General features: G+C 44.4%; 1 protein-coding gene across 1 annotated transcript; it reads right to left on the bottom strand.

Annotated features, from left to right (window-relative positions):
• Window positions 1–6,579: 6,579 nt before the first annotated feature.
• On the bottom strand, window positions 6,580–16,796 carry zgc:92275 (cholesterol 7-desaturase nvd). The gene is made up of 7 exons (XM_068753329.1): window positions 16,400–16,796; window positions 11,567–11,755; window positions 10,391–10,569; window positions 10,133–10,258; window positions 8,984–9,103; window positions 8,454–8,630; window positions 6,580–6,741 (listed from the first exon to the last, which is right to left on the bottom strand). Exons 1-7 carry the CDS (start codon window positions 16,794–16,796, stop codon window positions 6,580–6,582), a joined length of 1,350 nt encoding a protein of 449 aa, XP_068609430.1.
• Between the last annotated feature and the right edge of the window lie 34 nt (window positions 16,797–16,830).

Raw genomic sequence — 16,830 nt, 5'->3', positions numbered from 1 at the left:
CTACGTTCTTTCCACCACATCTCAGCATCTTTGTTGTCTTGTTTTAAAAGTGCTGTCACAAAGATAAAGAAACCTTTTCTAAGGCCATTTTATTCCATCATTTTGACTGAAACTCACCAACCTCAATATTGAGAAGTTTAGGCTTTTACTGAGGAATGACAAAATATAAAAATTAACATAAAACAGCAGTTGCTTTGATCTTGGACTGGTGTAAATCACAAAATACAGATGATTGCAAACAGAGGAAGAAACACTCCTTAAACCATCACAGCAATATCAAAGTTTCAAAATGGTGGTAGATACCTATTATATAACCATAATTAATATGCCAAGCAGAGGAAAATTAGAGCCAAACGTATGGATATTCAGCCTTGTTGTCGAGCACAGGTCCCTTTCGTGAACACGTAAGGATTGTTTGATAGAGCACCCAACCCCCCCCATCACTGCCAGTTTTGAAGTCCTCCTCTTCCTCTCCTTCTGTCCACCCACCCACCACTCACACGTCAATAAGGCTGGACCGACATGTTCTGCAGCCGTTACATAATAAGTGTTGTTTGCTGCTGAAGCAGAACCACGCATGCATCCTGAAGACTCATCAGCTCAGCGAGGCTAATGCACAAAAAACACCATGGTCATGTGCACAGGCTTTTAAACTCACACACACATGCACGCACACGCACGCACACCTCACCCACTATATGAAGCATTCCAGTCTCATGCACCACCCACACAGTCCTCTGCAAAAATATATAAAAAATATATATTTTAAAGCTGAGTGTAGTTCAGCAGGTCATTGTCTGACAAGAATATTTACCATCACAATGTATGTTAAAAGGGAATGTTTGTTGGAAGAGAAACATAATTTATTACAGCTTTAAGCTCACTAATGTTCATCAAAGGGAATAAAATAAAATATGAGCGAATGTATAAATTCAGCCCGTGACCAGCAACGAGGATACGGGGATAAGGAAGAAGGAGCTGTAGACGAGATGACTGCAGATGTCGTCTATACCAGAAGATGGATGGATGAATGGCTGGGTAGCATAAATTCAAAGCCTTGCTGATCATCGTTTGTATTATTATTATTATTATTATTATTGTTATTGTATTTGTTGTTAGCCTTTTCAGCTAGCTACATTGATGAAGCAAACTATAGCAAATTTTCAGGATAAATAAACTTCAAATGACATTTGTGTGCTCCGTGTGGTGAATTGTTGAGCAAGGTTTGAATATTTTTAGTTTTCTTCTTATAAGCTATAAGATTAAACAAGAACCACCCGTGCTTGAAACACAAAGTGGGAACAAAGGAGGCAAAAGAACGTACTCAGATTTTCACACTTGAACTCCCACATGCATTAGCGCTTAGCATGTCAGGGGTGCCTTTGTCTGCGAGCTGCTTGCCTTTAGCTCCTCGCGTTGCTCTTAAAACACATTTCACTGCACAAAATGCTCTGACCTCAACATGTTAGGGCCGAAGAGTGTGAAGACGTGCACTGTAAAAGATATGTGGGAGTCGCGTAAATGCATCATGTGGTATTTGCATAGTTTATTAGCTGTCTCTGCCTGCCCCATGATTAAAGCAGGAGCAATGTAGGTCACCCACTGCAGAGCTCCGTCATGAACCGTGCTAATGAAGTGTTGGAAATGGATTGTCTCCATCAGTCAGCTGCGGATGGATGGCTGCCCGTCTGATGAGTTTCTCATGTAGTGTGAAGTCCTTACATAAATTATAGATGTGTGAGCACCCGCTGTGCTCTCTTGCTTACTCTGCTAAAGTATTAATGCTGCAGAGAATACAACGAATCATCCAGTCCTGACACTCCAGCTAGAAGCTAACATGGTGCAACGCCTCGTTGGGGCGCGTGCAGGCCTGATCAATATGCATGAATGTTTAGTTTTACACGAGGGAGGGGAGGCACCTCCAAATTTGTGCTTCAGTAATTGAGTCAGGAAATAATTAAGATTTGATCTCAGGAAATCAGATGGTTATGCTAACACAAAGGTTTTAATTTAAGATGCTGCAACTATGTTGTTTTTAGAAGTAATAGTTATAACATTAAATAGACGTAAAGTACATTGAATATGTGTGTGTGTGTGTGTGTGCACCCAATACTAATCAGAAACTATATATTTTTAGACTCTTTGTTAAACATTCTCAAAGGCACTGAATGAAATAATGGACCCAAATGCAACACTTCACATCGCCGGTTTATAACTTCTATCATTTACTAAAAACTACACTGCAGTAAATATTTTATAAATCCGTACTACCTGCCGCTCCACTCATTTACCATATAGAAGCATGGATTTGTGGACGCTTCATGGACATTGGGTCACCATCCCACCTCAGTGCGGAAGTTTGTGATAAAAGTCAAATCAATTTGTCCTCGTTATTGCAAGCCCAGGATTCACCCTCCTGGCTCTTTACCAGCCAGATGTTGTAATTATGTTCACATGCTTCTCCAACATTTGGTGCTCAGCAGGTGGAGCGGGTTTATGGGGGGGGGTATTAAACTGTAGAGAAGCACATGGGAACTGTTGGGAGGGAGATCATCTATCTATACCTAAACCCTCCGAAGCCGAATCTGAATGAGACAAGAGTCTGCAGCAACCAGAAAACGAGATGAACAAAACAAATCAGCCTGTGGTGCAGCTTCAACAGCTTCCATAGCACAGATCCGCAGCACCGACCTCAAAGGTTCCGGCTTTCCAGTGCTGCAGCTACTCCTCTTTTTGAATGAATACATTGAATGAAAGGATTCAGCTGCAAGGCCATCATGTGCGCCGTGAATGGAGATCAAGCTGGACCTTTGTTGCTAATAATACGCAGCAACAGCAGGAGAAGTAGGTCGATATGAGACCTCGACAGATACGAGGAGTTTAACCTCCGTTTATGCATACAGCGGCAAATCTAACAAAGCTGTAGCGCACTCAAAGGAAGGCACACTAGCGTCTAACTAGGAGAGCGGCAGCTCGCTGTCGTCGAGATGTTTTAGAAATGGTGTCCTCGGCATCCGATCGCGTTCTTTTGTGCTTTTTTTTCAAATGCATTTGCGAAACGACAGACGACTTGTGCGAGTCCATTTAGGATTCACGTCAAACGTGTGCGTTAAATCAACAGTGAACGGCTCAACACAGAGTCCGAGATCATTAGAAGGTATAGCGAAAATAAATGCATAAATGCACATTTCATGTGGCAGAAATGTCAAATAGCCAAGGCCTTGCCGCTGCACCGTGGGGCTGCCTGCTGAATGTGAGACGAGTCAGCCATTGCTGAAGACTTTGGACAGAATTAGAAGAGGAACAAATATGCAGAAAGTGACCCAGCAGAGCAGAAAGAGCAGCAGGAAGGCGGTGAATGAGACGCAGAGGGAGTGCAGCCGCATCAGCCTCAGACAGGACGTGGAGATGCTTGCGTGCGTCTGCGCCTCCTGTTGCCTCTCCGGCCTCCTCTCTGGGACGGCCTGGACCTCGGGGCCAGGACTGATGAGGAGGGCCGGTCCGGCATCATAAGCGCCGCCGCAGTACGACTCCTCCTGCAGCCTCCTGACCTCCCACTGTGGGAATGGGGTGGTCTGTCGACAGAAAGGGCACCGCAGCCGCCCCGGTTCCATGGCCCGCCTCATGATGCCGGCTGTACAGTTGTGGCACAACGCGTGGTCACAGTTGAGTAAGGTGATGCCATGATCTCCGTGAACCTCGAACCGCTCACTGCAGATTGGGCACTCCCGCCGGCTGCTGCTGCTGCCGCTGCTGCATGAACTCCTGGCACTTCCAGTGCTGCTGCACTGATCCCTGACAGCCAATTCCAGCTCTTGTGGAACAGATGCCTCTCGGTCAGTGCCAGTTGTCGCTGCTTGCACGCTGGCGGTGTCATTTTCATCACGGCTGTCCTGATGCGTGTGCCGGAGCAGAGGCTGCATGACAGTGTCGCTCTCGTCTGCACAGCCTTCACCCGTCGGTCTGCATAAAACTCTCTCGTAAATCTCCTCTGAAGCTGGCAGGTGCCGTCCCTCCTCCCAATCAAAGGGTTCCGTTGCAGCCATTTTTCAAATCCAAATAACGTTTTTCTTGTCTTTTTTTTAATCCCCCTGTCTGCTGCCCTAACACCGGCTCCATCTGCTTCCTCATTGCAGCAAGACTATACTTTCCTTCATGGACAAAGCTCAAGTGAGCCAACTGTTGACGTAATGCTCATTTATCACAAAGGCAACACAGTCTTGTCGCACCGTGAGCCCAGATAAGATAAGCACATTCAAAGTTAAAGAGTGCAAAGCAGTAATACGAGCCTGAGCGAAGCGCCATTGGCCAAGAATGCCAGTGAACGCTTCACTATTCCACTCAACTTAACACACTAATGTAATTCAGCGCAATGGAAAGCTTCTGTCAGCGCAGAAATGCATGAGCAAACACATTAGAGGGAGCACATTTTAAAAAACGTTTTCCTACATCTGTAGATTAGACACTTACAAAAATACGGTATACTTCCCGGTGTGGAGGTACATAAAAGTTCATCTGATTTTCACAAAACGTTCTGTGCTTTTGTTTCAACATTCTTTGTTATTTTCATGTATCTTCTGCCTTCTCTGATTTTCCCAACAGAAACAGAAGCGTTCCCGCACTCCCTAACCCATCACCGCAGGCAACCCACAATTACTGCTTTTATACATTTGTCACAGTTTTGAGCAGGCACAGAAAGTGTTTTATTAAAGCCTCACGTCGCCAGTCAGTAACGATTCCCCAGCGTGCACCAGGAGCAAAATAAAACACGAAAAAAAGGAAACACAGCTCTGCCACAGCGGCAAACAGAACACACACACAGGATCAATAGACAGGATTGAACATAGATGATCAGGTGTGAAATAATTAAAAGCAGCCACTAAGTAAAGGTTTTCATAGAACAGAATACAAACAAATGAATATAAACTGACGTGTAGAATTGTATTTAATTTTTTACTCCGAGCATGACGGAAATCTTTTATTTATTGCTATCTAATATTAGTCAAAATTGTCTTGCATCTCAACCAATGACCACTTTGCCTGCTTGTGCTTCGTGATCCAAAGCTGCGTTCAGTGCAGGCCGAAGTGCCTCACGCCTGTACGTTAGACGTCCTGCTGCACCCGGACGTCATGCTGCAGTCTTGGTGCGTGTGAATAAACACCATGAGTTGTAGCGATGCTACTTCTTTGTGGCGCCGCTGTGTGATCTATGTGCAAAAGATGCTGATGCTTCTCAAAAAGCCAAAATGCAAAATTTGTCTTGTAGCCCCGCATTATGTAATAACGTCACATTATGTGAAAATGGAATATATTTTCACATTTTGTAACAACTTGTTGCATTTTGACAGAAAATTCTTCAACGCAACATGTAATAAAGTTTGCCACATTTTGTAATAAGTTGTTATTACATATTGCAATGAAACATCTTACTAGTTATTAAAACAAATTCTCAGTTATGAGTCATGATATGCTTAAAATCAATGTTGTTCTAACATTATTGTGTTTGTCTCAAATTAAGACATTCATTTTGGTGTATTATTACATAATTCACCAAATTGTTACATTTTCTCCATAAAAAAAAAAGTAAAAAATCTGCATTATTAGCAAATGGTGCTTTATGTAACAACGTATTACAAAATGTGGCATTATTACCGATGCGTCACGTCTCTTTCAATAAATAGCAACCAATCAGAAAGTGTGAAAGCAACCTTCGTGAAAGTACATAAGTAATGTGCATTAAATCAGCTTCAATGTATGTTTAATGTCAGAAGAAGACTAGTTGTATGTGACACAATTCTAGGCCACATCGTCCCTGCTTTATGCTCTGTCTCGTCCTTCTCCCAGGGTCATGTTCAGCTTCAGCAGCTGTTTCCACAGGGAAATGCAAAAAATAATAATATTGTTCCCTGAGGTCGGGGCATATTTGACCTGGCTGAGCACAAACACTGACAGCAGGACAAAACAGCCAAGTGTTGTTTAACCTACCGACGAAAAATCATGCTGCGTCATGCAGTTGTAAAATAAGCCCACACAAAGTCACCTGTAACCTTCACTACGAGCTAAAGGCAGGGTACTAACTGTAGCGCGTTAGCATTACCTTTACTTTGTCATTGCACATTGCCGTGACTAAAAACAAATCCTATCAGGAGACCGTTGAGTAACTTCAGATAGCGATCGGAAAACAAACGCTACACTCTCAGGCATTGCCCAATTTGATTACACATAAATCTCACAGTTTCCAAGGCCAGATGAATCATATCTGGCCTGAGAAAGACACACCCAAACACCAACCAATAGCAACGCGAGACCAAACACAGACGGATCTTTTCAAATGAGCTAACCTGAAGAGTTGTGGCTTATAAAAACCCACATCAAATCACACATGGCATCCAAACAGGATGTGGGACAGTCAGTAAAGCACGAGGTTGCAACTAGTCATGAAGTACAGCTGTCACTGTCAGGGGAAAATTACCTGTCAAGTCTCCTTTTATCTGTTATCCCTGACAGGTAAAAATCAATCCTGAACTCCTTCCTCTGATTAATGGCGACCTTGACCTGTCCTCTAATACTCCAGGGAGGTCAGAAGTCCAGGCCATCCCGCTGGTGCTGCAGCCGGGGGCTGTTCTTGCTGTAGAACTGACTGAACCAGCGCCGGTGCTTCTGGATGGCTGAGTCCTCCTTCACGATGAGGGGATGGGAGACGTACCGCTTATTATTCCAGATCATCACGTCCCGCTCAAACTGGACACAAACAGGAAAACAGGAGGCTTCTAAAGTGGAGAGTAAAAAATGCACGCTGCTGCTCTCATCCTGCATTTCTTCAGAGAATTAGACTATAAAACAGGCGGGAGGAAGGGATTTCACTGAAATAGGATGAAGGATTAATAAACGGGCCAAAAGAAAAGAAGGATTTTGGACTTGCTGACTGCTGAGACTCATTTACAGTCTATCACGACGGCTTCCTTTGATGAAATGTCACTCCACAGATCGCCTGCTGAGAAATGGCATTTCAGTCAGCGCTCAGACTGCGCCGCTCAACCTTCAATCCCTTGTGTTGATGCCCATGTGGACTCACAAAATGCCAGAATGCCTGAAGGCAATCATCTGGACTCGTTCACTTCCAAACTATTTCGGATCGCAGGAAAGGAGAGACACAGAGAAGCTGCATCTGAACACGGGAGCCGGATGGAAAACAGGTCAGGTTATTCCGAACACAATATGGTTGTTCCTGATTGAATAGAACGTTCGTTTGGACTCGACGACAGCAGGGGGAAGAATGCGGCACAGGTGAGGGGAAAAGCTCCGGTTGTGGAACCAGGAGTTATTCTCATCTTTCCTCGCGGAAGCGCTTTTGTCTCGGTTCTCTTTGTCAAGAACAACTGAGATATTCTGCAGAGCAACATCTTAGGTTTGTGTTCACCCAACATTCAAACTGTCGTTTTCCTAACCAGCCGACGCAAAATAAAAAGCGTTTGGATACGGTGTCAAGCTGAGCTCAACGGAATACAAAGCGCCGGGCTAAATGGTAGAACTCACAAAGAGCTTACAGAATGTATGAAGGAGTCATACTGCGAGAGGAATCTGCTGCTGCAGACAGAACGCGGTGCTGGAAGGAGGCGGCCGTTCACAGCCTTCATATTCAGACAACGGCAGAGTCCATCTGTTCAGGTGGTCCCGGTCCGTTTGTTGGGTGTTGCAGCAGGACACGGGCGGCAGCATTTTATTTGAACTAAACCGGTCCAACAGAACCGTCACGCCGGAGGTCAGCGAGAACCGGACCTGCCAGGGGTGAACGCACCCTCGCACTGAAGGAAAGGATCAGACCCAGCAGACGAGGGAAGGACTGTTCGTCCTCGGTGGAGGTTCTGTACGCTCCACTGGGTCAGAGTCTGGTTTAGGTGATGTCATTGGTAAAGTGATCGACACCGGCACTTTAAGAGATCTTTAAGACCGTATTTATGTATGAAAAGGTGTACCAGAAGCTAAACTCTAAATTCAGTCCTTGAGTCATCACAGAGAGAAGTCCTTGGTCATTTCTGGAGAATTCAATTCTCAGATCATCCGTTGTCATTGGAAACGTACTCATTGACATTCATAAAAAACGTTTCTATACACACACAATAAATACCGTACTACTCTCCCTGTCTCATCAGCCAAATTAGTTTTTATTTTTGTCACATCAGTGTGCCCCCCCCACACACACACACACACACTTTACCACACAATGATTATCAAGTTTAGCTATTTGCACCTTTTCTGTGACTGCGTAGTGTTACTTCTGGTGGTGATGATGATGATGATGGAGACAAGTTGAACCGTAGGCAGAGTGGGAGGCAAATACGCACAATGTTTTCTTCACGAATTATAAACTAGCCCTAACACACACACACACACACACACACACACACAGCAACACATGCAGACATGGAGGCGAGTGTGTAACCGAGACCCACCTGAACGCACTCTGCTCTGAGGATGACCTTGGGCACCAGCGGTGGGACGCCGGACTGGTAGAATATGGTGTGGGAGACACACTGCAGCAGCGGCTCTACCGGAGTCACGCATTGCATGATAACACCTCGGCCCAAGAGAGCGTGGTGAAAAAGCAGAAACACCAGACCCGGGCCCGCCTGAAACAGGGACACACGAAGCCTGGATATTCACACCGACACGTCGAACGCAATGCGCATATTCAGAGTGCCGATATGCCTGCTGCGGGAACTACAACAGGCAAGGCAGGTTAATCAAATCGATTTTACATTACAGGTAGTTGGTTCCGAGGGTTTTCTCGTAAGCCGACCTGGTCGTACGTCGGCCCGTGTTAAATTACAGTAAGTATATTATGCGGCGTCAGGATTCCGTAAATGAGGAGTAGAAAGTGACACTTTCCTCTCGGTGGACATCGTGGGTGCCGCTGATGTCCCGTTCCCAGCGTTCCTGTGATTATTACAGGGAATTATGACCTTTAAATGACGATCTTTACCTGTCTGGCTTCAACTTGAATATCAAACAGAGGACAGCGGACCCCGAACACAGTGAAGAAATGATTCACCAACATCTGAGAGCAGTGCTGGTTGGGCTCCGGCTCCGGTTCCCATTTCACCTGTAACAAACACACACATGCAGAAACACACAGTTCAGTAATACTTCTGCTGGCTTAAAATATCATCCAAATATTAGCTTTGTGCTACTTTGGCACAGAACAAACGCTGGGCTACTTGGACCCAAGCAGTGGACGTCTGATTTGAATAGTGACACTGAATGATGAGATAAATATTGATCATACCTTTGAGTTACTTCCTGTCACACTGCCTTGATGGTGCATCAAAACAAATAACATTTTACAAATACCTCAAGTTCATTTCACAAAATCAATAAACCCGAATGGTGCTCAGTGAAGTGAATGATTTCTCCTACGCCCGACAGTCCTCTGTTATTTAAACAAGCCTCAAAATTTACCTCAGAGATGCCCCCCCCCCCCCCACCACCAAAAAAACATTACCTTTAATTAAGACACATTTTTATATGGATCCTAAACGAATTGCCAAACCTATAGAACCTAGACTCCTAAATCTGCCTGATATCATTAATTATTCCCTCAAAACACAACGATCAAAAAGTCCAATATTGCAAAGTTAAAAGGAGTGAAAATTAATCTCGACTCGGTGCCGTTGTCTTGAGCACAAAAAGAAATCCGAGATCTTAACATTCCCATTCCCTTCGCACAACCACGCTTCAAAATCAAAACCTCCTTCTTCTTGACTACACAAATGATTTTTTTAAAGCAATATTGAAAATCCTAGATATGTTATTATTTATTTTTTTAAATATGTTTCCTTTTAAATAAGGAATTCAGGGTGAAACAATAGAAAACTCAAAAATGGCATTTGAGTTTGAGGTTTCTCAAAAATCTGAACCAGAATAGGAAAAAACAATGCAAACAAAAAAAGCCAGTAGAAAACGTATTTATTGGACCTATAAGGTCACAGCGACTAATGTTGGGTATAAACATCAAATTCACAGTAGCGCCTGGTTAAGGCAGAATGTCTGGACTCTGCCACTTATTTGGCGTCCTTGAAACTTTGAGCATTGTGAAGGAACTTCCATAATACTAGTTTAAAAAAATGCTTACCCTCCAGCCGTGGCGCAAAAACCCCCAGACTTTCCTGTTGATGTAGCGCAGATCTACGCCGCTGGCGATGCACGGAGTATGCAGGTGGTCAAGGTGAGCGATGTCTGCTGCATTTTCAGGAATCTCCTGAAGGAATCAAAGGTCGCAAGCATTAGCATGGCTAGTGGATTATAGGAAGGAGAATATTTATTTCCATGCAACAGCTACTATTTTTCGTCTTGGTTTTTATCTTCTGCCACACCATGTAGAAACACATACCTGTATGTGAGCGTTGACGAAATGCTCAGTTCTCCCCCGTAAGACCCAGTCGCCCGTCGCGATTTCCTGCTGCTCTGGGACGGCCCACTGAGGATCTTCCCCATCACAGTGAAACCAAATCAGGATCTGGCCGTTAACCTCGCAGCTGGGCCAGCAGCGTACCTTTGCAAACTCTGGCACTGAAGGCGAGATGAAACACAAATCGGAATGAAACAGTCACTTTCATCAGCATATACAGTATAATGCCAGCTGTGTACACAAACTACTATCTGTATTTCTAAAAAAACAGTTCTGCTATAAATATTCACATTCTACAAAATGTCAAACAAAGTCAGACAACTGTCACACAATATCCGACAGCAACAAATTCATGGAAAACATTGTCTTTTTCTCATCTACAAAATCCTGAATGGGAAGTGACATGAAACAAAAAAACCTGATGCCATGGTGATCAAAATAATTTCCTATTTTTGACCACACTTTTATTTACTGTGTACAAAGACGACATTCCCGTACATTTGTTAAGTTCATTTGACTCACAAAGAGTGACGAACAAAAAAAGTAGACAGAAAGGTGAAAATCAGACTAATGTCATTCTTCATGACAAAACTGAAACAAGCCAAACACCAAAACCAACCAATCAGAGGCTGATGATTATTGCCTTGAAAAGGAGTGGGATGCACAGCAATGCGCTCCAGCCACACAGGTCTGGGTTTGAATCCCTGCCGAGGGCCCTTTTTGATGTTGGAGTTTGCATGTTCTCCTTTTGCATGTGAGGGCTATGGAAAATGGTTGTATGGTACACTCCGCCTTGTGGCTGAAATCAATATTGCCACAATAAACCCTCCAAAATCCTTTTATAAGGACGTTACGGCTTTTTGTACCCGTTTCCGTATGTGAAACGCTTAAAAATGCTTCTGTTAGTTGAGTTCTTTTTCTCGTTTCTTTGGGCTTTCAGGTGAATTTTTTAGAATAACATCAATGCATAAAACAAGCTATAATCCTTTCTAAAATTAACACACGTGAATGAACAATGTGTAATTTCTTACATAATGAATGCGGTACGACATTTAACCTTTTGAAAATATTGTACATTGTACAACTGCACATTGAGGCTTGCCATAAGGAGTGCTTTGGCTTCAATAAAAAGCTATGCACACTACCTTCATTCCATACCTTTGTCTGCGTAGGGTATCTTCACACATTTGCCGTCACTCCCCTGAAATTGCCATCCATGAAAGGGGCACTCTATGCAGCTTCCCACCACCCGTCCTCCCACAGCCAGGTTGGCACCCAAGTGAGGGCAGTAAGCGTCCACCACGTAGGACGTCCCACTCTGGCCGCGGAACACTGCGACTTGCTCACCTGGAATGAGTGATTACAAATATGCACAGACAAGAACACACACAATGAAGGAGCTGCCCCTTCAGCTGACGTAAAACGGGCATCAGCAGACGTAAAACGCTTTGTGCTTTAACTAAACTCATTTCATTTGTGCTGGCTTCATCATCATGTGTCGTATTTTACTTTACACTTCCTACCTTTATTTTTCCACACCTTTACGGTTTCTTTGCTCCATTTGGTTTTTAATGCTACCCAATTCATTTTTGCACTGTGTGTCTTGCCCTCCCTCCAGCTTCCATGGAGGCAGGGACTGCAATTCAGGGGGCAACCAAATCAGGGAGGAATCACTTCTCACTTACAATGATGACTTGACATTCACATGAGGTTAATGCTGAGGTGTGCAGCGATTGCAAAATCCACGAGAAAATTGTCGTAGCGGTAAGACTCAAGGAATTGTGTAAAAACCAGGTGTCTGTTTTTTTTCTACTTGTGCACAACGTCTCAGGCCTAGAACCTTTCACAGACTGTCAGTTATGCCAGGTGTTGTGACAGAAAGACGAATCCCCAACACGCTCTTTGAAACCTTTCTGAACTCAAACTCAAAGAAGCCCAGAGGGGATCAAACAATCCACCAGATAGCAACGCATCCAACATGTGAAATATTTCAGTTCTCTTAATCATGGGCCGTAATAAAAAAGAAATGACTCAGGCAGGGGCGTCACTAGGTTTTAAGGACAGGGGGGGCTTAGCCCCCAGGAGATGCACAGGATGTGAGCAAATGTAGCGTACGAGCACAAAACCTCACAAACGGCTAACAAGGACTGAGAAATTATACATTATTATTATTTCAGTCTGTTTTAAACAACAATAAACAGGTTTAACCAGTAAGAGGATGTTTACAGCATTAACAATAAAATAAATGGCTCAAATTACAAGTTACTTGGTGGATGGAAGCATCAAAGAACGCCGTCTATTTCTAAGAGTCGATCACTCTGTTGTGATTCTGAAGCTCGTCTTCTTCAATGACTGCAAGACTGTGAAGTCTTTTCTGACCCGTTGTTTGACCAGGAATGCAACCGACGCAGTGCAACCGACGCAGTGCAACCGACGCAGTGCAACCGACGCAGTGCTCTAAAGGACCTTTCACATGAGCAGCTGCTTACAGGCACTGTTAGGGCAACTTGGGTAGAACCTTCAGAGAGGGAAACATGTCTGAATCAAGGAGGTTGTGCACAGACAATATATCTTTGGGAGAACATCCAGCCTCTGTTTCAGGCCACCAGAACCTCCTCTGTGATCCACTCAAGAAGTTCTCACATTTAGGCATGCATGCTGGATGCCTTTTAGTAGCTCTGCATCTACTGCAGAATCTAAACTCAAGCTCGCCAGCCATCTTATCCACGCAAGGGAAAAGTAACTCTCTTTTCATCGTGCCTGAGTTCTATTCAGTGCGTGAACCTGCAGGTGCCTCCAGGTTCTGCAGGTTCTACAGGTCTATGCCCCTGATTCAGGGAGAATGTGGGCGTGGCACAGGGCTGTGGTTCTCTCATAGCTCCATGGCTAATGGGTCTGTGCGTTTCCTTTAAGTGTGTCACACAATAACTAAATGTTACTACCAGCAGTGATAAACGTACTTTGTTGAAAAACTTTATTTTATCCATTCTTTATCCATCCGTTCACGTTCTTCTCCTAAAGCTCTTCTCTTATGTTCTGTGTGGTTCAAACACGCTGAAGGGACCGACGTCCTACAAGTAGCGCGGCCACAGGGAAAACGTGGACCTTGTTTCAGTGATGCGGGCATTCTCCATAGGAACAGGTGGAACGGGTTCTCTACCTTACGTCATGACGTGAGGGGAAACTGATTCATGATCAGATTTAAGTAAATAATGACAGGTTACATGTTTTTAAACATATATTCTGGCGGCTTTAATAGAATATGTAGGCATTTTTTGGTCACTGAACAAAAAAAAAAAAAAAACAATTCTTTTTTATTTTTATAAAACAACCCAAAATTATTTAGGGGGGCTTAAGAATATTTTAGGGGGGCTTCAGGGGGGCTGAAATAGGCCTAACGACGCCACTGGACTCAGGTATATGCTGCATGGGAACGCAGAGACGTAGAAACAGCAAAAGCTTTCAAAGCGGTCAGAAATTAGCTGACACATCGAATATCACAGACAGCGCGGACGCAGGTTTGATTGTCAGAACGCCAAAGGAAATCAGCTGCTGCTTCCAAATCAAAGGCAGTGTTAATTTATCGCTATTGACTTGACTTAAATGAGATGACGATGATAAAACTGGCTATCAAGAACAAATTGATCAACGTAATGTCTGCATCGTGAGGGCAGTGTCTGATCTACTTGAACTACATGAATATTTGGTTTGCTGAACTTCCAAATGATTATGTCTCCCAATATACCGGGACTAGATATTCATTGTAGTAAAATGCTACGGAGAATAACTTTGAAGACATTTGCGTAACAATTTTTGTGACGGTTAAAGCCAAAATGAAACCAGGTTAATCAGGAAATCAGCAGGTTAACGGAAAATGACTAAATGAATAGGCAGTTGCAGCTTCACGGCAGTTATGCAGTAATTCCGTTAAACACAGCGTCCATTTCCATGACACCTTCAAAATAAAAGAAGAATTTAATACACAATGAAGCTCAGGTCAAACAGAAAGCGTCACTAAGCAGCCTAATCCGCACATAAACGGCTTTGTTTAAATGTTTTGTAGTAGGAGCTCGTCCCCCGTCGTCCTGGCAACTGAGTCCACGATGCTCACGACAACAGACCGGATGAAAGGACAAATATTAGATTTCTGCCATGCCCATCAGTGGCTCGTAAAAAATAATTATCCATCTTAAAATGAATTGAATTGAAATCTTCATGATTGGATCATTCATGCATCAAAATCACTTCATGTTTAAGTCTGTATTGTGCAGTTTTTTGAATCAATTCAATGATAATTTTATTTACGATGACTTTTGTTCATGTTTATTTTCAAAATGTGCCTTTTTTTTTCAAACCATTGTAAGGTGATCCATGCATTTTATTTGATGCAAGCTACAGTGGGAGTGAATAAACACGGACAAGAACGTCTGGATTTAAATCACATCTTACCTTAAATGATTTTAATATGGCGTCACGCGGCTCAGGTAAACGGAGGAACGCGAGTCGGCACTATTTACCCTCTGCTGAGTGGAGACGCTTCGGTCTGATTATCTCTATCTGAGGCCGTATCTGCTGAGGCACCTCAACGTATCCGATCGCAGTCAGTGGGAAACATCGCCTTCTGGAAGCGCGTGACAAGCATGACCCCCCCCCCCCAAAAGAAGTTTATCATTTCACTCACATCCATTAATTGATTGGTTTGCTTGTACAGAGATGAAAAGAAACGCCGCATTTCGAATCGCCAACTTCCTGCTGTGTTGATGCCAGACTGGATAGATGATAAATATGTGTGTCACCCCGGATGCGTCGCCAGCGCATCATGGGGCCCACACATAGACAGACAACCACTCACGCACACACACACACACACACTCACACACATACAGACAATTTGGAGTCACACCTATGCTGAATGTTTTAGGAGGTGGGAAGAAGCCGGAGAACCCGGAAAGAACCCACGCAGACACGGGGAGAACAGAGAAACTCCACAAGAACCTTCTCGGAGAAGGTAACAGCGCAACCCACTGCGCCACCCTGCCGCCCCGTCAGCTTTGTTTCAGTGGCTATACAGTGCAAACATGCAGAAAGTAGGCATTTAGGGGGGGGGGGGGGGGACCACTCAGTGTTAACAAATCTGTAGACTTGTCTCCAAGGGGAACAGCCGTTTGTAACTTTCAGACTGGATTACTGCAATTGATCATTGTCCGGTTGCCCTAGCAACTCTATTAAACAACTTCAGCTGCTCCAGAACGCAGCAGCTCGTGCTCTGACAGGAACACATTTCCCCCGTTCTGGCGTCGCTGCTTTGGCCTCCCGTTAGAGCACAAACTGAGCATGAAATCCTTCTTCTTATACTTTTGAAGCTGCCTCTGTCTCACTGTCGGCGCCAAAGTGCTTGCTCTTATGGGTCAAGTTGGGTTCTGTCTTTCCCCGCAGGTCATTGCTACACCTGTAAAGTGCCTTGAGAGAACGTTCTGTTATGATCTGGTGCTCTAGAAATAAAACAAATGAAGCGAATTGAATTGTATTAAAGTGTTTTTGAGCTCCCTGCAACAGAATAAACCGTGTTGCCAGGAGAGAAGCGGTGTTAATGGTTCTAAACTTTAGACCCATAGCAAGAACAAACATTTCCACGATTCCTTTTATCCCGTCTGCTGTTTTATTACCTCACAGTGGCTGCTGCTGAATTTGTTTGGTTAAAATGACAGCATGAAGACAGAAAATGAAATAAGGAATCAACCTGAAATGGCTCTAAGCCCACACCGATCACCATCTCCACCATTGGTGCCAGAAAGTTATTGTACTTATTTCTCCTCTTCTTTTTTCTGTTTCTCTCAAAGTTCTTGTTGCTCTTTTGATTTTCTTTTATTCATCATTACTTTCTTTTATCATAAAGGTAACTTTTTCTGCTGGTATGTTTGTGGTTGTGATCTCCTACACTTTGTTCTTTACCTGTTCTCGGTACTAAGATGTGATCGTGCAACTTCATACCTAGAACAGAGACGTTTTTCACTTCGCCCGTCTCCAGCAGGTGTGAGTCCAGTACTCGGTACCAGCCGTTCGGATAGACCGGAGGCAAATCTCCAATCTTCCTCCTGCGCCGGACTTCGTTGGCCGCCTGTGCTTTGGAGCGCCCGGCGTCCACGACGTATCCCACGCCGTCCGGCGCCCTGAGCAGCTCCAGCGGACAGAAGAGCAGCCCGTAGAGCCAGCGCGTCGCAGCGACGCACAGTGCGGCGATGATGCCGACCAGAGCCGGAGCACCGAGCGGCCCCGTGGCCCTCCATGGCGGGTACGGGTCGCCGAACAGCGCGTCTCCTTGCGAGACAAACATCGTACCAAGTCCAAGTCCCAACCCGAAAATAGCAGCCACCTTCACGGCGCACATGTTCCGAATCCGCACTGTGCGCGCTTGGCTCTCC

The sequence above is a fragment of the Brachionichthys hirsutus genome, chromosome 19 (genome assembly GCF_040956055.1).
Source record: "Brachionichthys hirsutus isolate HB-005 chromosome 19, CSIRO-AGI_Bhir_v1, whole genome shotgun sequence".
In the NCBI taxonomy this organism is placed as follows: domain Eukaryota; kingdom Metazoa; phylum Chordata; class Actinopteri; order Lophiiformes; family Brachionichthyidae; genus Brachionichthys; species Brachionichthys hirsutus.
Note: the sequence above shows the minus strand (reverse complement) of the source record. Positions and strands in the feature narration are given on the sequence as shown.